Source organism: Mastomys coucha, unplaced genomic scaffold (assembly GCF_008632895.1).
Source record: "Mastomys coucha isolate ucsf_1 unplaced genomic scaffold, UCSF_Mcou_1 pScaffold15, whole genome shotgun sequence".
NCBI classification, from domain to species: Eukaryota; Metazoa; Chordata; class Mammalia; order Rodentia; family Muridae; genus Mastomys; species Mastomys coucha.
The window spans coordinates 20,120,040-20,140,860 of NW_022196897.1; the positions used below are offsets into that span (position 1 = coordinate 20,120,040).

Consider the following 20,821-nt stretch of genomic DNA (forward strand, 5'->3'; position numbering starts at 1 on the left):
TTTTAGAAACTGAAGCTTTTGGGGTGGCCCATTGCCCAGGCTACCTATAGGGAGAATATGGGCTTGCTGCCCAATCGGTGCCTCCAATTGAGATGTCTGGGGTGCAGAGGTTTTACCTCTCCTGTCTTTAGAATTCAAAGTTCACAACTCATGTGTACATACCCCAAAGAAGTTGACTCAGGAAAGTGTCTGTTCTTTTAAGTGTGTATGACCATACTCCAGCCCCAACAAGGCATCATGAATGAGCTCAAGAGCCCTGTAGCTGAGAAAGCCTGTGCTGCTCTGTTCTGTGGCCCAGTGCAGAAAGGCAGGTGGCCCCCACTGCAGTCTGTGGAAGCAGCATGCAGTGGGAAGGGACAGAATGCTGGGGAGGGGCCACAGCAGCCTTCACCCTGCACACAGAACGGGACTAGCACATGGCACGCACCATGGGCAGGCTCAGTAGAAAGAACCGGAACTAGACAGCTGCTGTGTCTGTGTGTGGGCCTTTTGCATTCAAAGTTTTCTCCTATCCCTCTTTCCTAACCTTTGAGTGATGGAGAATTCATGCGCTCCTGTTTCCTTTGCAGATCTCCAGATGAGGTCTTGCCTGGAGGCCTTGGAAGCCATTCACCCTATGCCTTGGAGAGGACCACTCATTCCAGCTCTGACGGTCCTGAAACCACCAGTAAGAAAGCAGAGAAAGAGGTTTCTTTGGCTGCCCAGAGGGCTGGTGAGCAGGAAGAGTCCCGGAAGCAGTTTGACCTGGGCTACGGAAGTGAGTTGGGGCTCTCCTTTAGAGTGAGGGGCAGTACAAAACAACCCAGACTTCTGTCTTATGCCTCCAGCCTTGCTGAGCCCCCATGACATCTGTATAACTTCCCAGACTTAAAGGGGGCATCCAAGGCCACATGGCTACCAAGAAACAGAACTGGGTATATGAATCTGCATCTCCATGGGTGCTGTCTGAGCACTGATGGGTTGTGCTTGCAATGTCTCTGCTCACATGGGCAGGAGAAGGGCGGGGCACCATGTCTAGATTTCCATAGGCACTGGAGAAATTGCTCCTTCATAAGTGGACTTCTGAGGCAAAGCATGCGATATATCAGGTGACTGTTGGGTGATTCTCCCCTTATTATTTCTGTGACCTTCGGTTCAGATGCTATCATTGACAACTGCGGATCCAGTCCTGGGGAAGAGAATGAAGTCGGCTCCATGGTGGGTGAAGGCTTTATTGAAGTCTTGACCAAGAAGCAGCGCCGCTTGCTGGAGGAAGAGAGAAGGAAAAAAGAACAGGCTGCTCAGGTAAGCACCTCAGGCCAGAGGGCAGCACTGAGAGGAAGGGAGGAATGTCTGAGAGGTATGCATTCTCTCCTGGTACCTGTCACAAAGAGGCTGACCTGTCCAGAGTCTGACAGCCACAGTGTGACCAGCTAGGTCAGAGATAAGCCTCAGCACCCATGGTCTTCCTCTTCCCTTAGTGCCCTAGACTAGCTAGGTGAGTCCTGTTCCTCCAAGTCATAGGGGTCAGGAACCCTGGGCAGAAATGCTGGAGGCTAGACACTGCATTCAGCCACTTCCATCAGCCTGATCCCTGGGCCAGTCTGGCTATCCTGACCGTACACCCTGTGCCTGGGGTTCTGAAGACAAGTGTCAGGCATTTCAAGCTGGTTTGGGTAGTAATATGAGGCAGGACACTGTTCCTAGGAGAGTCTGCTGTCAGTCATGTCTTAAAGCTGGACTGCATCAGCTCCTCTTCCCTGCAGGTGCCTGTCAAAGGTCGAGGCCTTTCATCACGGATTCCTCCTCGGTTTGCTAAGAAGCAGAATGGCCTGTGTCTGGAGCAAGGAGATGTGGCTGTGCCTGGCAGCAGCCTGGGCACTGAGATCTGGGAGAGCAGCAGCCAAGGTGAGGTGGGTGCCTGGCTCAGTAGAGGCAAGGCACTTTCTGGAGACTCACACCCTTGAGCCATCAGTATAAGTGTGTCATGACCTATTTCCTGGCCCCCAAGCAGAGTCAGTGTTGAGTGGCACCTGAACTGACTGGCTGAGGCAGTCACAGATGGGTGATACATCCCTGGCTTCAGTACTACTCCAGTAGACTAGCAGAGGCTCTGCACACCTGCTGTCACCCTAGGGGAGGCCTCCTGTTTCCTTATCTAGTGGAAGATTGACAGATGGCCAGTAGGGAGTAAGGGATTCCCTTCCCCAACATAGAGAAAGCCCTTTGAATCCCTCCCTATTGTTTTCTGTGGAAGGAGAAAGTTCAGACTAACGGAAGTGAAGCTTCCGTTTAAAAAGGTTGTTTCCTTAAGGCTTTCTTGTTTGTTTTTAATGTCCCATTCAGAGCTGTGCTTCTGGTGAACTTTCACTTTAAAACATAAAGCCATTCAAATTAATCAACTTCTTCTTGAAGGCCTGCAGTGAGCAGGGCCTGCACAACAGTGAGCCTAGCAGATCATACAGTTAACCAGAGGTTTTCTGTGGCTTTAGGAGTGAGGAGAGCCCGCCCTGCAGAACCGTGGCTGACCCCAGGCCAGAGCAAATGCCACAGTGGGTGACTCGTGGTCCTGCGAGTCTGTGCCTTTGTAGTTGTCACAATCCTTCTGGCCCTGGTGTAGAACAGCACTACTCAGTGATGTCCTGCTCTGGTAGAAGAATGGTGGGGGCTGGAGAACAGTTCTTACCACACCACCAATGCTTGAAGTGCCCTCAGGCAAGCGGGCACCGCAGCACGCAGCAAACCGAAGCACGCAGCAGACTGAAGCGTAGTTGGCTTCTGCAGGGTCTCAGTCGTTCAGAGCAAGGCCCACATGTGCTTCATCCTATGCATATGTCATTTTGGGCTCTGGCTCATTGGCTTTGGATGCTAGGAAAAGTCTGTAGGCTGCTCACTGAATTGAGCCCTACCTTCCTGGATTGTTCCAGGCTTGAAGTAGCTGCTCGCTCCCAGTTTCAGTGCAGGAGAGTGTCAGCATAAAAGGACTGAGAATTGTAGTGAGGCAAACCAGAGTGTGGCTGAGTGTGCTGGCACATGCCTTTCACCTCAGCACTCAGGAGGCAGAGACAGGAGCAACATGTGAGTTCCAGGTCAGCCCGAGATAAGATCCTGTCTGAGGAGGCCAGCTGTTGGGAGAACCTCTCACATTAGTGCCCGTGTGTCAGATTCATTCACAAAGTTCTGTCTGCGGAGCGCTATGCCCTACAGGGGGCAGGAGGGGATTCCATCGACTCATAGGCTTCTGTCTTCCCAGACTGCTTGTCCCCCATTGATGCCCTGACTCTTGCCTCCCTTCTTTGGCAGCCCTCCCTGTGCAGGGTGCCGCCAGCGACTCATGGAGGACAGCTGTCACTGCCTTCAGCAGCACTGAGCCTGGCACCTCAGAGGTGAGTGCTGTCACCTGTGTGCCCTGGTGTTCTGGCACACTCAGTGAGTGGCAGCTGGGCCTGCACAGGTGCCCTGCTGTGGTCCCTGCAAGAGCAGAGAGACAAGGGAGAGACTCCTGGATAGGGAGCTGAGTTTAGAGCTGCCTTTGTGCTGGTGTTGCCTGACACCTGTATGCTCTGAGAGAAATGAGTTTGGCAGCCTTGTCTTAGCTCCATGCAGTGTCTAGTGATCATGAGCTTAGATAGGATTGGTGCGTTCATTGCACTGGGTGAGTGCCATAGGCCACTGTCACAAGGGCAGGTCTGGACTTTGGAGTGAAGGTCAGTGGTCGGGGAGGAAGGCTGGCCAGTGCTGTCCACAGGCTGCCTCCTAGATGCTAGAGCGTTGCAGTTTGGGTCAGGGATCTAACCCATTTTGTGCTCTGCACAGCAGGGTTTTAAGAGCAGCCAAGGAGATAGTGGCGTTGACTTGAGTGCTGAGTCCCGGGAATCATCTGCAACCTCCTCACAGCGCAGTTCCCCATATGGTACTCTCAAGCCTGAGGAGATAAGCGGGCCTGGCCTGGCGGAATCCAAGGCCGACAGCCACAAGGACCAAGCTCAGAAGCAGTCTGAGCACAAGGTAATCTAGGAGTTCCCTACGTAGAAGCCAGGGCCTGGGCGAAGAGGCCCTTCCTTGTCTTGTCTTCCTTGATGCTGAGGGTACCTGGAAGCATCTGTGTCTCAGCCCTTCTGCTTTTCCACCAAGGACTCAGAACAAGGCTCTGGACAGAGCAAGGAACACAGACCAGGACCCATCGGCAATGAGCGGTCTCTGAAAAACAGAAAGGGCTCGGAGGGGGCCGAGCGGCTGCCAGGGGCTGTTGTCCCTCCTGTTAATGGGGTGGAGATTCATGTGGACTCCGTGCTGCCTGTGCCGCCCATTGAGTTCGGAGTCAGTCCAAAAGTGAGCTTCGCTTTATCTTCTGTCTCATTTGTACTTAGATGAACACTTAGGGTGGTCTCCTAAAGGAGAAAGGGAAGGTAGGAGCTGAGCACTCTTGGGAAGAATGTTAATAGAGAGGCAGGGTGGGCAGGTGTTAATTGGATTGCTTCGTGGCACCAGCGGGTACAGAGGCCAGCCCGAAGGTAGGGGGAGACAAATCAGGTGGCTTCCTTTCTTGTGTGTGATCATCTCTTGTGTGGCTCTGGCCAGTGCATAGTGGATACTCATTGATGTGGGCCTGGGGGCTGGTGAGATAGTTGGAGGCTCAGGTGCTGTGTCCCCTTCTCCTCCAGGACTCTGATTTCAGCCTGCCACCCGGGTCTGTTTCTGGTCCTGTAGGGAATCCAGTTGCCAAGCTTCAGGATGTCTTGGCTAGTAATGTAAGTCCGCATGCCCTCCTCCAACTATGCCTGTGCACCCAGAGCTGACAGCTCTGTGGTTTGGGGACCTTTGGCTAGAGGTGCTATCTGTCCTCATAAGGCTGGGTCATTTGGTTTGCTTTAGCTCCAGTCACCATGTTGTGCTAGTTGTGGGGCAGACTGCTCCCTAGGGAGGGAGCTGGGGGCAAACACCACTGCCCCAGCCCCAGATCTTTTCATGGCTAGTGGGCAACTCTGGTTAAGCAGGAGATGCCTCCTGGAAGCCAGGCTCCCTCAATGCAGGTAGCACAGTGTACAAATTCCATGGCCCACTGGGTTCTGTATACTGGAGAGAGAGAGAGAGAGAGAGAGAGAGAGAGAGAGAGAGAGAGAGAGAGAGAGAGAGAGAGAGAGAGAGAGAGAGAGAGAGAGAGAGAGAGAGAGACAGAGAGAGACAGAGAGAGAGACAGAGAGAGAGACAGAGAGAGAAACAGAGAGAGAGAGAGACAGAGAGAGAGAGAGAGACAGACAGACAGAGAGACAGACAGACAGAGAGAGACGGACAGACAGAGAGACAGAGAGAGAGATTCAGCATTGTGAGCTGCTTAGAGAAGCAGCTAACAGCTTCAGTCTTTGATCTGTCCTCTGGAAGTCTGCTGGATGAGGAAGACAGTATTCCCAAGAGGGTTGGAGGAGGAGCTTTAGCGCTTCAGAACATTGCCATTCGTTGACTTAAAACAGTTGGGATTTGATGTGTTTGAAAGGCCATGTTAGCCATGTCTCCTAACTTTTGGAATCCTGAATGAGTTGTTACAATTGGCTAATGAGCCCAGCACTCTAGGGTCCAGTCATTGCATCTCCCACCTTTGTTAGGAAGGCCCAAAGAGCTGAGTGACAGCCACCCACCACTCATTCCTGTCTGGGTCTAGCCATCTCCAAGCCAGGCTTCTGCTTGAGCCAGGTGCTTGCTTCTTGGCAACTCGTACTTTTGTGTTGCTGGGATGTGACTGTGGAGGACTAGTGGAGTGTGGGTATGGAGATGACTTCTGTCATGGAAGCTAGGCAACCTGCTCTAAATGAGTCCTGGTCATGGACACAGCTGCCGTGTGTCCCTGAGCCCTGCCTGTGCGCCATGACTTTCTTTCTTCCCTCTCCAGGCAGGATTGACGCAGAGTATTCCCATCCTTCGGCGGGATCACCACATCCAGAGAGCCATGGGCCTCTCTCCCATGTCTTTCCCCACTGCAGACCTCACACTGAAGGTAAAGCCTGTCCCGCGCTGGGCTAGGGCCCTCGCTAGCACCTCAGCTTGTGAAGAGGTGGAGGGGAGCCCTCCTGCACCCACTGCTTAGTTTGCTGCTCTCCCCTTTTGTCCCCAGTAGTAATTTGCATCCCTCCCCTCCTCTTGCTTCCAAAGATGGAGTCTGCACGCAAGGCTTGGGAAAACTCCCCCAGTTTGCCGGAGCAGAGCTCTCCAGGAGGTGCAGGCTCGGGCATCCAGCCTCCGTCCTCTGTGGGCGCCTCCAACGGGGTCAACTACAGCTCCTTTGGTGGAGTGTCAATGCCGCCCATGCCCGTGGCTTCTGTAGCACCTTCTGCTTCCATGCCAGGTATCATACCCCCTGAGCCAGGCTCAGGAGCCTTCTCTATTTGCTGGCTGTCGAAGCCGGATTCACAGCCCTGCCTTCACTCACAGGGCGCGCATGACACTTGTTTCTAGGTCAGGTAGTTACAGCTCCCCACTTGCTATGGACGGTGTAATCCCTGCTCTGTTGTGGGAAGCAGGATTGCCGTGCCAGAGAGGAGTGAGCAAAGATAGGACTTTGAGTCAGACTCTATCATTGTCCCTGGTGAGCTGCTTTCTTCTCCAGTAAAGCCGGCTGATGATACTGAACCACAGGGTGGCTGCACCCATGAAGCAAGGGTTCATGTGTGCCCTCTGTCACCGGTAGCCGTTTCTGTTCTACCTGTCATCATGCTGTAGCTGGGGATTTTGAGGACCCAGCTGCCAAGGTCTCAATGATGTGGTTCCAATAGATCCTTCTGACCCTCCACTGTGGACTCAAAGCAGGGAGATGAAGAGGACAGTGACTGAGAGACCAAGGCAACTCTCTTCCATAGTGAACAGCTCTCACAGCAGCCCAGCACTCCCACAGGGGAATGGCTGAAGGGCTAGGTGCTCTCCTGCTCCTGCCTGGGTTTCCTGAGCTGTGTGCTGCATCAGAAAACCATACAGTCTCTGCTCACACTTGTCCTCAGCCCCACTGAGTCCACTGGGAAACATGGCTGTGTGCCACTGGAGGCTTGACCCTTTCCTTCCTTGTCTGTGCTCTGTTTCCAGGGAGCCACCTTCCACCTCTGTACCTGGATGGCCACGTGTTTGCAAGTCAGCCCCGACTGGTTCCTCAAACCATACCTCAGCAGCAGAGTTACCAGCAGGTGAGGGTGGCACGCCTGGTAGCCAGAGGTCAGAGGTCAGAGGCAGCATAGCTGTGTCACTCTGCATGTCTTTGCTGGTGATCTTGCTCCCAACCCCATGTGATACCCAGCACCTGTAGACCATGGCACCCAGAGAGTGTTTGTAGAAGAATCTAAGAAACGATAGGCATGGAGTAGACACCGCAGACTCCTCCCTACTCAGGGGCCTCACTTCTCTGAGCTGAGGAGTAGCTGCAGTTGGATTACATTGATCCTGGGAGCCTGGCAGGCCTGCGTCCCTGGGCACAGACGCATTAAAAAGAGGCAGTTTTAGAGCTAGGCAGGATGTTGTCTTTGCACAAGGTTGGGATCCTGTCTGTGTGAGGCTCCTTCCAGAGACTGGTGCTGTCCTCCCATACAGCCCAGAAGTGTTCCTTCCTACCCCAGGGCTCCGATCCAGGCAGGACAGGGCACCCTCAACTCCAAAGACGTGTTACTGTTAGTTTTCTAAGATTTTGATCCACTAAATGGATCTTAGTGCCTCCCTGTATTGTTTTTATTTTATGATTATTTTGCCTGCGTGTATGCCTGTGTTGTGTGCATATACTGCCCACAGAAACCAGAAGGAATGGGATCCTCTGGAACGAGGCCTACAGACAGTTTTGTTAGTGGGTCCTCTAAGTAGGAGCCCAGGTCTTCATTAAGAGCAAGTGCTTTTAAACACTGAGTTGTCTTTCTAGAACTTTCCTTAAGATTTTTGAGTCTCACTGTAGTCCAGGCTGGCCTGGAACTATTTTGCCCTGACTGGGCTCCAACTTAGAGAGGTCCTGTAGCCTTAGCCATTCAAGGGCTGATATTACAAGAGTAAGACGCAATACCCAGCTTGCATGTATCCTAAAATGGATACTCAGAATTCACCTCCATTGATGTATGTAGCTGGACTCAGGTCTGCTGTGTGGTTCCAGTGGTAGGGCGGCCGTGGTAGGGTTGGTCTTACGACTTACTGACCTTTTCCTGTGGGAAGGGGCCATGTTGTGGGCAATGCAGTCATCACCTGGCTCCTATCCACAGGCCGCCACTGCCCAGCAGATCCCGATCTCTCTTCACACATCTTTGCAGGCCCAGGCGCAGCTTGGGTTGAGGGGTGGGCTCCCTGTCTCCCAGTCCCAGGAGATCTTCAGCTCCCTGCAGCCTTTCAGGTGAGATAGCCCAGGTGTCAGACCTCCCTGCCCTGCTGTCGTGTATGCTGCCCCGGGCTGTGGACTGGGTCACTAGATGCTCTGTACTCCTTCCCAATGCACCACAGACTGCTGGGGGTTCCTGTCCCCTCTGCTGGCTCTTCTTCCCATGCTCTTCCCACTGCCCCCATCCCCCATGTCCCAGCCAACCCTTTCCATATGTGTAATGGCTTCAGCCTTGGGCATCATTGGGTCTTCTTGGGCCTGCCACAGCTTGGATGTGTTCATGGTCCCCTGGTCAACAATATCAGGATTGTTCTGGTCCTCTGGATCATTCTCTGGGGAAGCAGGAATCTTTAGTAAATCCTCAGTCCCTGTGCTTGTCGGTGTTGCAGAGAGTTGTGTACCTTGTGTTCCTGACCTCCATCTGGCTTTTGCAGGTCTCAGGTGTACATGCACCCCAGCCTGTCACCACCCAGCACTATGATCCTCTCTGGGGGCACAGCCTTGAAACCCCCATATTCTGCGTTTCCCGGCATACAGCCCTTGGAGATGGTGAAGCCACAGTCTGGCTCTCCCTACCAGCCCATGAGTGGAAACCAGGCCCTGGTCTATGAGGGCCAGCTTGGCCAGGCTGCCGGGCTGGGCACCTCCCAGATGCTGGATTCCCAGCTCCCACAGGTCAGTTTGGTTTGTTGGTAGTCTCCTCCTCCCTTGTCTCTCAGTTGCCTCTTGTGTGCTGAAGTTCAAATGTATCTCTCAGACGCAGACTCTAACTAGCCCCATGGTGCTGTGTTCTGCTGGCTTCCCCTTCCTTTAGAGCAACCTGGAACTGGGTGGCCGTGGGACTGGAAATGGGGCAAATGTCGTGATTGTTCCTCAGTCCCTTCTAGTCCCCACTTCAGAGCCTGAGTCTGAGCCGGCTCTGCCCTCTCTGCATGTTGGAGCTGCCCCTCCCCCCCTCCTCACTCTCAGGCCCTGTGTGACAGCTGAGGGTCTGTCCCTCAGTCAGGCCACTGGCTCCCCCTCTCACTCCATCTAAATGCTTTTGTCCGTGCCTGTGTGTAACAATCATGCGTGGTCACCAGCTCTGCCTTTTTAAGTGATAATTCCCAGTGCTCGAAGCACTTTGACCCCAGGTACTCCTGGGACCTGCTCCTCTCACCACCCTGGTGGCACAGCTTGCTTTTACCCCTGGGGGTAGGCCCTCAGAGCTGTGCACACACTCTGTCTCTATCAGTCCTACCTCCTAGCAGCCACTTCTGCTGCTTCCCCCTAGTTGTATTGTCATCTGTCCTCCCCATGATGGCTTGCTTCTGGACCACAGAGGCATCCTATCTCTTGAGTGCCCCTCGTCCAACCAGCCACCCTGGCAAGTATCCTTCTGTGTAGACGGAGGTTCAGTACTGACCTCTTCACTGAGGGGTCTAGACCGTACCCTCAGCCACTCCATCACGGCATCACTGTATGCCCCTGACTCCTAAAATCATCTTCAAGACATTTTCCCTGGCTCTCCTGTCTCCTTACACCCTCTTCCTTCCTTACCCCTATCTAATTGTGGATACGCCCTTCACTCCTGTCTTTGCTTGCCTTCCTGGTCACTGTCATCCAAGCACTGTTCTACCCTGGGTTTATTTCTTCAACCTTGAGTCCCCACAGCTGCCCAGCTTCGCCGCTTTCTATCTCTTGGCAGCCCTAGCATGCTGGTTCCAAAACATGGTTTCCCTCCAATCTTGCTCATCTGATATACGTTACTCCATCTGCTTTTCCCATCCCTCCCACTTCGGGCCCTTCAGTGGCTCCTGTCACTCACACACACACCCATCCTCATGACCCTGCCCTGTGCTGTGCTGGATCTGCAGGGTCTTACCCTTACCCTACTTTTGCCCCTGGTCCTCAATACCCCGTGTAGTGAGTACAGCAGCCCAGCCTGTCCAGAAGGGCAAGAGCCAAGCTGTCCCCTGCCCAGGTATCATTCTTGCCTGACTTTACTCTGTTCCTGCTGCGCTCTGCTCTGAGGTCCTGGTGTCACTATAAGTCTCAGTGATGTGGTTCCAATAGATCCTTCTGACCCTCCACTGTGGACTCAAAGCAGGGAGATGAAGAGGACAGTGACTGAGAGACCCAAGTGGCCCAGTGCTTGTCCTCGCCCAGGCTTATTCTGAACGTGGGCCATGATCTGTTGGGCCTCGTGGGCTCTGCTGTTCTGCTCTCTGAGGCTCCAGTTTTGTCCTCTTTTCTGCCATCATTGATTCAAAAATCTGTGGTTCCCATCTTTGTGCTATACAAAGGGATGCAAAGCCAGGCTTCCTGTGAGCTGTCATTTGGGGATGTTCTCTGCTGTCTTACCCCTCCAAACCTGCACTCTGATAGCACCCAACTCTTTGCAGCATGTCACATACATTGCTCTGTCGGTGCCACTGCTCATATCTGATAGTGCCCTGTGGCTTCTCCAGCACCCTTTGTTTAGTGAAGATTCCAAGGCCTGAGGCCACACAGCCTCCTGTAGGTGCAGAGGCCACCCAGGAGTGCCGCATCTATTCCCAGATGCATGTTTTAGCTTTCTCCACAGTGTCCCTTCTGCCTCCTGACTTTCCTGTCACCCAACAGCTCACTATGCCACTGCCTCGGTATGGCTCCGGGCAGCAGCCACTGATCCTGCCACAGTCCATTCAGCTGCCTCCAGGACAGAGTCTCTCTGTTGGAGCACCCCGGAGGATTCCTCCACCTGGTTCCCAACCACCAGTCCTGAACACCAGCAGAGAGGTAAACGTGGTCCCAGAGAGGGGCATTGTGCAGCCAGAGCCTCTTCCACAGAATGGCTGTAGAAAGGGCACACCTCCAGTCTCTCACACTGTAAAGGCCTCTGTCTCCAATGCCAAATATTTCTTGCTTATGTGTAAACTAGTCAGGAAGACAAGCTTTGGCGTGTGCAGACTACCAGGCAGCAAGGAAGCTAGTTGTACAGCCAGTGTGTTAGCCAGTGGAGAGGAGCCTGATGGAGCCACCACAGTGCAAGATCTAGACTCTTGAGTAAGGACAGGAGTCTGCGCTTCTCACCAGGTCAAGTGGGCTTGATGTGCCTAGTGTCTGGGCGATTATGCACACTTATCTCTCCTGTCCTTTCAAGGAAGAGTCTTTGTGCCCTGGTATATGTCTTAATCCTCCCACTCAGACACGGGGACTGGAGTTCAAGGGCAGCCTTAGCTATGGAGTGAGGCGTAGTCACCGAAAAAGAGGAAATGCTGAGACTTAGCCTCCCTTGAGTCTGGGTTTGGGCCACTGGGCTAGGCTGTCTTTGGGCTGCTGAATGACTGACTCTGTTGCTTCTTGGCTGCTCTAGTCCACTCAGATGGAGTTGAAAGGCTTCCACTTTGCCGACAGTAAACAGAATGTTCCTACCGGAGGCTCTACACCATCCCCGCAGGCCTACAGGTAAAGATGAGCCCTGGGGCTTGGGCTCATTGCTGACTATTCCATAAGTCACTTCAATGAGCCCATGGGCCCAGGGAAAAAGGTGGAAGGCGTGGCAGCATGGCTCCCGTTGTGTCCCTGAGTGTCACTGAGGCATCTTTGTCATGTATTCAGGCTGTAGTGAGTCCTGGGGAAACTGCATTTGTTTCTAATCTGCAGAGTAAGATGCTCTGAGGAGTGAGAACTTTTGGGGGTGGCGGCCACAGCCCTTATAGTCTTATATCCGAACTCACCCTCTGACCCCTTTTAGAGAACTTGAACTGGATATGGGTGGCCTTTCTTCCCAAACCACAAACTGATACCTACTGTTGGCTTCCTTGGTACAGGTTTTCTACCTCCAGTAACCATCAAGGGTCTCCTTGGCTTGATTCAGAGGTATCTGGTGGATCATGGCAAGAGCTCTTGATTCCGTCATGCTGGGTTGGGGGTGCAGCTCCGGGCCTGGGCCTGAGAGGATATACAGTCTGATACCTTGTGTTTAAGCAGTGAGTGGGACAGACAGATCTGTAGTGTCTTTCTAGAGGTCGCCCAGGACACACTGTGCAGGTAGAGTCCTACCGCCTGTGCCCCACTTTACTGACACTGGTGTGGTGGGCTGGACGTAAAGTAAAGGCCCCTGCATCTGTCTTACACTCTTGCTGTGGTGGCTTTTGTTTGTGTGTTCTATTGCCGTTGTCTGGCAGAGGGCCCATACAGCAGAGCCATGTGAAGGGAATGTGCGTGTGGAGAGAGGAAGAGAGGAAACTTCAGGAAGGTGTACGCACACCATAGTCTGCCTGCCTGGTGCGATGGCAGTGCCCTGGGCACAGTAGGTTGTAAAGAGGGAACAGTCTTGAAAGAAACTGGGCAGTCTAGCCACAGATTGAAAATATTTGGGAGAAGGTACCAAAAATGGTTTCTTGTCATCATTTCCGAGGAATACAGTATAGCTACTGTCTACATAGTATTTGTAAGCAGTCTAGAGAGAATTTTTCAAGTATATAGGAAGAGCTAGGAGTGGTGGGTCAGTGTGCATGTGTACTTAAACTCAGTGGGCTCTGGGCTCCATTCCCAGAACCAAACAAAGAACGGGGGCTAGAGAGATGGCTCAGCAGTTAAGAGCACTGACTGCTTGCTTTTCCAGAGGTCCTGAGTTCAATTCCCAGTAACCACATTGTGGCTCACAACCATCTGTAATGGATCCGGTGCCCTCTTTGAAGACAGCTACAGTGTACTCATGTAATTGAAATAAATAAATCTTTAAGTGCCGGGCAGTGGTGGCACGTGCTTTTAATCCCAGCAGGTGGATTTCTGAGTTCGAGGCCAGCCTGGTCTACGGAGTGAGTTCCAGGACAGCCAGGGCTATACAGAGAAACTCTGTCAAAAAAAACTAAAAAAAAAAAAAAAAAAAACTAAAAAATAAATAAATAAATAAATCTTTAAAAATAAATAAGTAAGAATGGCCTCCATAGGCTCATATTTAAAAAACAAAACAAAAAGAACAAAAAACAAAACAAATCACATACTAGAGAACATGCTAGGTTACATGTAAATACCATGTTAACTTTATCTGTGAAGAGACAGAGGGGCTGTAGAATATGAAGATACGGGCATCATAATGACCAGAGGGGTTGCTGTGACTCTTGTATCATTCAGGATTTTCAGGAAATGGGCAACTGAGTCATGCCTTGCAAAAAGGAGTCCTCGGGTAGAAATTCAAAGGATGCGCTGCCCCATGCTGGTTTTTCAGGCTCTAGTGGTGTCTAGCACTAGACAGCCTCACAAGAGACTCACTGGCCTCTGTACAGTACTCTTTCTTACAGAAGACCTTTTTCTCATGAAGCATCTAAGGGTCCTGGGGACTAAATGCGGTTGTAGATCTCTTCCTTCCCCCCATAAGTGAGAAAGAGGCCACCCCCGGGATAGCTCCTTAGAAGCTGCTTTGAGCCTTCATCTGGACACTGCACCACACTGGTCCAGATTCCACTGGTTGTCTTCTCACAGCAAGGGTTGTAGCTCTTCTCCTGGGTGTGTCTCCAGGAAGTGCCGAGGGGCATGGTTGACCACCCTCCTCCCCATTTGCATTCTTAGCTGTGTCAGTCTGTGCTTTCTGTCTGCTAAGGCCTCTGGCCAGAGGGCCTCCCTGTCTTGATCTGCCTCCTTGTGCTGCTAGGCATTGACTCCATCTCTGTGGTGACACATGTGTATTCTCAACCCTGCCTTTGGTTTTTTCAGGCCTAGCTCTGCTAGCCCCAGTGGGAAGCCCTCTGGATCAGCAGTTAACATGGGCTCTGTGCAGGGACACTACGTTCAACAGGTAGAAGATGGCTTCCCAGACCCTGCAGCCCTGGACACTTAGGCCTGTCTCCCAGCGCCAAAGGAGAGGGGACTGTCCAGCTGATGGACGGTTTTTATTAAGGGAAATATGCCCTACTGCTTAGAGCTGGGCCACCTGAGTTCCTCCTGGCAAAAGCACTTCTCTTGATGGGTGTTTGGATCCTTCCTTGTCCTACAGAGAAGGGAAGAGCCTGATGCCCACAAGAGGAGATGCCAGAAGGTGTATTTTCTATCCCCAGCCACTTATGGCTGTCATGGCGCTCTAGGAGACATGGTTAGGCCTGGGTTAGCTCAGAGGCTGGGTGTGTGTGTGTGCTAGCTCTAGTGAGTGCTGTGGCATGTCTCTGTCTGCCTGGGTGGGATCGGAGACAGAATAACAGCCTCGCCAGCTGTACAATAAGGATTTCTCCATATCTTTCCCTGTAGCCCCTTTTTTCTTCCTCCTGTAAAGCCAGGCTGGGACTTCAGAGCTCAGAACCTTGGTCAGGACTGGGACTTAATAAATTTGTCACTGAGAGGTGGAGATTGTGAGGGTGATGGCTCTCTTTTTGCCCCCCTTTCCCAGTGTTCCTTGGAGGTCACTGCTCCTGCTGTGGGGTGGGTTTCTAACCCTTTCTCCCAGAGCTGAGGACATAACTCAGGCAGAGCACCTGCCTAGCATGTGTGAGGCCCTGGGTTCCAACCTCAGCTTGACAAAACAACAAAAACCACCCAACAAAGTTACCCCTAGAAGTTAGACAAGTGAGGTTACCCTGTATAGGCCACCACTGTGCAGAGCTGCTGGCTAGTGCAACCCTGAGATCAGATGGGGTCCTGGGGAAGTGTGGTTATTCAGAGACACTTGAGATGGGGGCTTGACTGAATTCTGCACCAAGATCTGGGAGATCCCAGTTGGCTTCAATCCTCTACAGATGGGTGGGTACCCAGGCCCGCGGGGTAGACTGGTTTGCTGAAGGGGCAGTTTGCTTGCCAGTGGGGCACAGGGTGCACTGATTTGAAAAGGCCCTTCCCATCAACCTTGGGACCTGAAATGTTCACCAAGGATGTGGTACTGAATTCTCTGTGGAGGACCGGGAGTCTTACTGCCTTTCGGAATCACTGCACCCATGGGAGGGACCAGGGCAGTTCTGACTGCACACCAGGCTCCTCTCTGGTCTTTTGGTCTGACACTGGAGCAGGAAGGGAGTGGTCTCTACACATTTTGCCCTGCAGTCACTTTGGTTTTCCTGTTCATCTGTCCTAAGGCAAAGCGAGTGGATGAAAAGTCAGGCCTGGGAGCCGTGAAGCTGCAGGAGGCCTCTTCAGCCACCGCCCAGATGAAGCGAACTGGAGCAATCAAGCCTCGGGCAGTCAAGGTGGAGGGGAGTAAAGCCTGAAGGTGCCTGGCATCTCTTGCCTCACCCTAACAGGGATGGTGCACCACACCAGTCTGGACAGCCACCACTTGGCCCTGAACAGAGCTCTCTTCCATTCCCGAAAGCTCCTGAAAGTTCCATCGTCAGCCAGCCTGCATCGTGGTTATATGGCATTGACCTGCTTGCTTTGGTACAAAAAAGCAGACTCCCTCCTTCCCACCCCTCTGCCCAGTGACTGTGGAGTGAGCCTCCTATGCAGTGCAGACCTGCCCGCCCACCCCGTTCCCTAGGCACAGTGGTTTGGCAGCAGGGTCATTTTAGCTGGAGGCTTTTTGTTTTAAAAAGCAGCTAAGGTTTTTACAAAGGGGAAATGAGAACAAAATGCTAGCTACGTCTGTATAGCTGAACTTTTATACGGTCCTCGCTGTCCTCTCTCTGCTCTGCTGTCCCCAGTGGTCACCTTTTATCTCTGTCCTGTTTGACATGTCACAGCGCTACCTTAAGAAGTGATTCTTAAGAGTCACATACACACACACACACACACACACACTCACACACTCACAGGTTGGCTAACCTTTGGGGTTTGTGACTGGACACTCTGGTTGGTCCCTAACCACCTTGGGCACTGTGAAGTTAGCATCTGAGTTTAGTTCCAGTCCCTGGCCTAGAGTTAACATTTCAGAATAAGAATTATCTGTTCTGGGCCCTTCTGCTGTCATTGGACACAGTGAGTATTGCACACTAGAGGAACTTTGGAGTTACAGTCACCATTTGTAATCCAGATTGGCCCCACTTGGGGACTGTGTCTAAGGCTCCATGATTTATCCCCCTGGGTGGCTGTGTTCCCCACTCACTTCCTTTCCTTTTTGTGGAGCCTGCTGTGTCCATCTGGATCCCTGTCCATCTACCCCTCACAGCTTATCACCAAAATCAATATAAGGACACAAGTGAATACCTATTAGTCAAGTTTGCAACAGGAAAGACTATGGCGCATTCATCTCACGTCCTTCACTCGTGGTAACAGGGCAGGGTGTTGGGGCAGGGTTGCTAAGCAACAGGTGTGTTACCCTTCCATGGAGAACTGCACAGGGTCAAGGTATAAATATAAGTGGCCTGCAGAGAAGCCTATGCCGCCTCCTTAAAAGGGTGGTTGGTGTCTTGGGACTGCTGCTGCCAGGTTCTGTGTGAGCTCTTGTATGTGAGGCTTCTTGCTTTCACTAAGAATAAGGAAATTTTCCCATCATTCAAAGGGAAATGAAGGGGGGATTTCAGGGTGCTCAGCTTCTGTTTAGGATCCCCATTTAATCACCCACTTGGGGATGTTGGAGGCTGCCTGCTTCAGAGCTCGCAGATGGTGGCAGGCTGGGACAAGCTTCTCAAGTGTCACCAAGGGCATGAGAGCAGAGAAGCAGCTTAGGAGCTCTGAAGTGGCTTCGCCCTTGCCTAGTTGGTTTTTAGAAGGAAGCAGAAGTCTGCTTCCCCAGCAGGTAGTGCCACACTGTCCCCAGCTTTACCGGACAGGGCAGCCTTAGTGCAGAGTTTCATTGTAACTGCAGCACTCCGCTACTTCCTTCTCGCCTCTGCCCTCCAACCTTTGTTCATTTGTCTCTGTCCCATCTCTTCTCTTGCATCCCTCCTCAAAAGCACTGCCCGCTTAAGAGTCCCCAGCACAGATCTGCCTGTGTCCCCATCTGCTCTTCTACCCCCTGGAAGTGTCTGGTTACTGTCTCAGTGATTGAGCCCTCTGCCCCACTGCCAAGCTCTACCCCAGTAAGTCTGAGTCAGTAAAAGCCACACACAGTCACCTCTACCTGTCCTTAGAAATTCGGCCAGACCCACCTCACCTAATGCTTGGTGGGCATATGTGTCAAAAGAGGCAAACATTTTCTCCCTCAGAATTTCACAGGATACTGTTACAAACTCAAAAGTGTGCCCTTTAGGTGAACCTGCTGTCAGAATGGCAGTACTCCCTGTTTAAGAAGAAAAAAATAGGAGGTCACCTGTTTTCAGTCCTTTCTCTAACCCTGTTATTTCCCTCCTGCCTCCCACCCTAAATAAAAACAAGAAACACTAGAATTTATTTATATGTATTGATGTTGTAGGTCTAGATGGAAAAAAAAAGTAAATGTCCCACTGCTCTGTTTATATAATGTCTGAATTACTCTGTGCAGGGAAGGCCAGGAAATTGCATGTGAAATTTGGTGTGCTCACCACCTCTGTGGTCTCAGTTATGGGCTCTATCCCTCTGAGAGATACATTTGCAACTAGACTGTGGGGACAGAGGCCAAATGTCCCTACCCCTTGGGTGATCTGGTCAAGCCAAGTTTTTAGTACAGAGGTGTTTTAAGGTGCAATATCTCTTCATGTGGTTTTTAGAGTCAAGCTCAAAATATAATAGGACTTGGGCCTTATTTTGGTTTCAAACCCCTATCTTTAGATCACACATAAAAAACGGGAGCGTCTGTCCAGGTGCCATGGCCTTTGGTGGGAACAGGTACAGCCCAGCCCCTTCCTTTTCTACTGCTGGGATGGGTAGAAGTGGGCAGAATCTTTTACTTCTGCCTGCTAAAGTCACATCCTACTGCTGGTGGCTTTGTTGGTGTCACTGATGGTGAAATCCATGGTTGGCAACCGGGACTCTTCAGTCTGTTGGTCCTGATGCAGCGTGTAGTGGCAACTATCAGTGAAGACTTCTGCCAACTGCACTTAGTCTGGTCTCTTAACAGTTGCTCTTCTTGTCTGATTCCCAAGTTTACCATTTTCAAATTCAGAGTTCACAACACTTCTGGGTCTAAGCTTCCTTAAGGGGGATAAAGGATGATTGTAGTACACATCCAGAAAAGCTGGTTCCTATCCAAAGCCACGGTTGCTCTGCTGCTTCTAGAGATACTTGGGTAACAATATGAACCTTGCTGTCCTGGCTTCTGGAACCACCTTCCAGATGGTCAGTGATGAATTTGTGAAAGATTTGACACTCAGGGCCCAGAGCACAAGAGTGTGCTCGCTGAGGCCATGAGGCAACTCCCCAACATCCACTGGGGTCCCCCCTCTGCCAGGTACCTGCATGTTACCTTTCAGGTTTGCCTTGCCCTCATTTCCAGCAAGTCTGGATTAGAGGGTCTGTTGGGAATCTTTCACAAGCAAGGGCACAGAAGTCTGGCTTCTGTATTTGATGAGTGGAAAAGCCAGCTCTTTTGTGAGATGGCTCTAAGACAAGTTAGGTCATGTGAAGCAGAGTGGTCAGTACTGGGGATGAGCACGGTCACCCAGCTGTGCTCCCCACTGTCTACCAGCTCTGACTGGTGATCTTCCAGGCGCATGACTCCTGCAGCTCCCAGCTGCCTGCTTCAGACCTGCAACCTCCCCAGGCCCCGTCTTTGGCATGTCATAATCCTGGAGCAGCAGTTCTGAGAGGCTCTGTGCAGGCTCCTTAGTTGAAGGGTCTTGTGCCCTCGGCTTTCCACCTCATACCTTTTATAAAAAAGGACTTGGGGGGGTGTTCTTTTTGAGGGTCCTTTTGTTTTCTTTTGCTTTACTTTTGGCCTTCCCTCTGTCTTTCACTTAGACCAGCTATTTGAAAGGGCAGACGATGCTAAAGGTGTACTGTGCAGCTTGTTTAGACGTGATATGGGGAACCTCTTTGGATGGGAAATGGAATCGTGAATTCACCCTCCCTTCCCTCCGGGTCAGTCCCTGTTGTTTCTCCTTTCAAATATGTGATTGTACTAGGTCTTTCCATACGAAAGAACTCTCCTTATTTAAATAAAAAAAAGTATAAAAAAATAAAGCCAAACATGCTTTCTCAGGTTGTGTCAGTTTTCTGTCATTGGAAGAGTACTGCTGTTTCACAGCTTCCTGGGAAACTGGAAGTGGTCAAAATACCTTAGGGAGTGCAGCACTGTGCTGTGGTAAGGTTCCAAGGACAGTCACCAAGGCAGCCACCTTCAGAACAGCTTTGTAGCCAGTGGTGGCGCATGCCTTTAATCCCAGCACTTGGGAAGCAGAGGCAGGCGGATTTCTGAGTTCAAGGCCAGCCTGGTCTACAGAGTGAGTTCCACGACGGCCGGGGCTACAGAGAAACCCTGTCTCGAAAAACAAACAAACAAACAAAAGGATTCTAAAGATGTCCAATGTGGAGGGAAGGTGACTTGGGGAAATGGAGCAAGGTCTCAAGCAGTTTAGCAAGGACTAAAACACATGGCACTCTGTATTTCCTTCAGGGTCTTTGGGAAGGCTAAGCAAGGAGTGGGTTGCAGATCATACAAATTAATATATATTTAAAGACATTATTTGGTCTACATGGAAATTATTTTCTTCCTGGGTCTGAGGGACCCCTACAACAGGTAGGCTGTGGTTGAGATGCATCTTGAAAATGCGCAGCACCAAGAAGCCTTGTTCCCTCTCTGTGGGTCAACCCATGCAACATCCTATCCTGTACTTCATGCCTGGTTGCTATCTGAGTTCCTATAGGAACAAGTGGAGGACTGCACTGTACTGTGGAAGAATAAATTAGATCTGGGGCAGGAAAAGGTCTTGGGGATTCATATAGGTTCAAGATTTGTCATCAGTGAGGTCTGGAACCTAGGTACAGGGCTATCTGGACAATTTATTTTATCAAATGCCTTTTGTTAAACCCTATCTACTTAAGCAGGCTGGTGTGGATTCAGGTCACTGGTGAGCATACAGCTGTATACCAGCCAGTGTTACAAAAAGCAAAACAAAACAAGACAAAGGCAGCTTGCATGAAAAACCCGAGTCCCTCAGTCTTAAGCCTCTTTCTTACAGGCAGGGGTCTGGGTAATAGCATCCATAGCTCATGTTTCCTGCAAGCAAGACAAGGTCGTCCTGGAGCTGAGTGCCTACAAGCTGCCCAGAAGCACCAGCATGGCTTACATGCTCAGACTAATAAACTTTTGGAACCCAAAGAGCTCGCTCTCCAATATATCTCAGCACCCTTTCTTTGCAGGAACTTGGGTAGACCATGCTCTCGTGGCTAAGCTGTGAACAAACAATTCTGTGCATTCTTGTCTTATTTTATGTGTGTCTGCATACCACTTGACTGCCGCCTGGTGCCAGATCCTTCAACTGCGGTTCCAGATGATTCTGAGCTGTCATGTGGGCGCTGGAAATGGAATCAAGGCCCTCTTTAAGAGCAACCAGTTCTCTTAACCACTAAACGGTCGCCCAGACCCATTTCTACAATCTACAACCGGATTTCATCCGATGCTAAGCTAACTTGTAGAAAATTAATTTTGGCAAAACAAGCCTGAATCGAGATCTGGAGTTGGTACGGGCTGGGTTTGCCAGCTAAGCATGAGAACCTACCGAAAAAGGCATGGTTGTAATACTTGCGCTGGGGAAGCAAAGGCAG

General features: G+C 51.3%; 1 protein-coding gene and 2 non-coding genes across 8 annotated transcripts in view; all 3 read left to right on the top strand.

Moving 5' to 3' along the window:
* Prrc2b (proline rich coiled-coil 2B) overlaps window positions 1–19,255 on the top strand; it is an 83,899-nt gene extending 64,644 nt beyond the window's left edge. For 2 of the 6 annotated variants that reach the window (XM_031369778.1, XM_031369782.1), the window contains 16 exons: window positions 570–757; window positions 1,139–1,284; window positions 1,746–1,887; window positions 3,283–3,365; window positions 3,799–3,987; window positions 4,114–4,311; window positions 4,644–4,730; window positions 5,867–5,971; window positions 6,127–6,319; window positions 7,051–7,148; window positions 8,199–8,326; window positions 8,746–8,986; window positions 10,916–11,071; window positions 11,649–11,740; window positions 13,994–14,075; window positions 15,340–19,255. In XM_031369778.1, coding sequence (XP_031225638.1) covers window positions 570–757; window positions 1,139–1,284; window positions 1,746–1,887; window positions 3,283–3,365; window positions 3,799–3,987; window positions 4,114–4,311; window positions 4,644–4,730; window positions 5,867–5,971; window positions 6,127–6,319; window positions 7,051–7,148; window positions 8,199–8,326; window positions 8,746–8,986; window positions 10,916–11,071; window positions 11,649–11,740; window positions 13,994–14,075; window positions 15,340–15,471 — 2,260 coding nt within the window. In that variant the 3' untranslated portion in view covers window positions 15,472–19,255. Of the gene's footprint in view, window positions 1–569; window positions 758–1,138; window positions 1,285–1,745; window positions 1,888–3,282; window positions 3,366–3,795; window positions 3,988–4,113; window positions 4,312–4,643; window positions 4,731–5,866; window positions 5,972–6,126; window positions 6,320–7,050; window positions 7,149–8,198; window positions 8,327–8,745; window positions 8,987–10,915; window positions 11,072–11,648; window positions 11,741–13,993; window positions 14,076–15,339 lie in introns of all 6 variants that reach the window. The other 4 variants (XM_031369781.1, XM_031369783.1, XM_031369777.1 and 1 more) reach the window with 3 other exon arrangements.
* Window positions 6,724–6,808, top strand: LOC116092709. Its single transcript, XR_004119433.1, has one exon. It is a non-coding gene; the product is annotated as a small nucleolar RNA SNORD62 (small nucleolar RNA).
* LOC116092708 lies at window positions 10,344–10,428 on the top strand. The gene has a single exon (XR_004119432.1). It is a non-coding gene; the product is annotated as a small nucleolar RNA SNORD62 (small nucleolar RNA).
* Window positions 19,256–20,821: the final 1,566 nt, after the last annotated feature.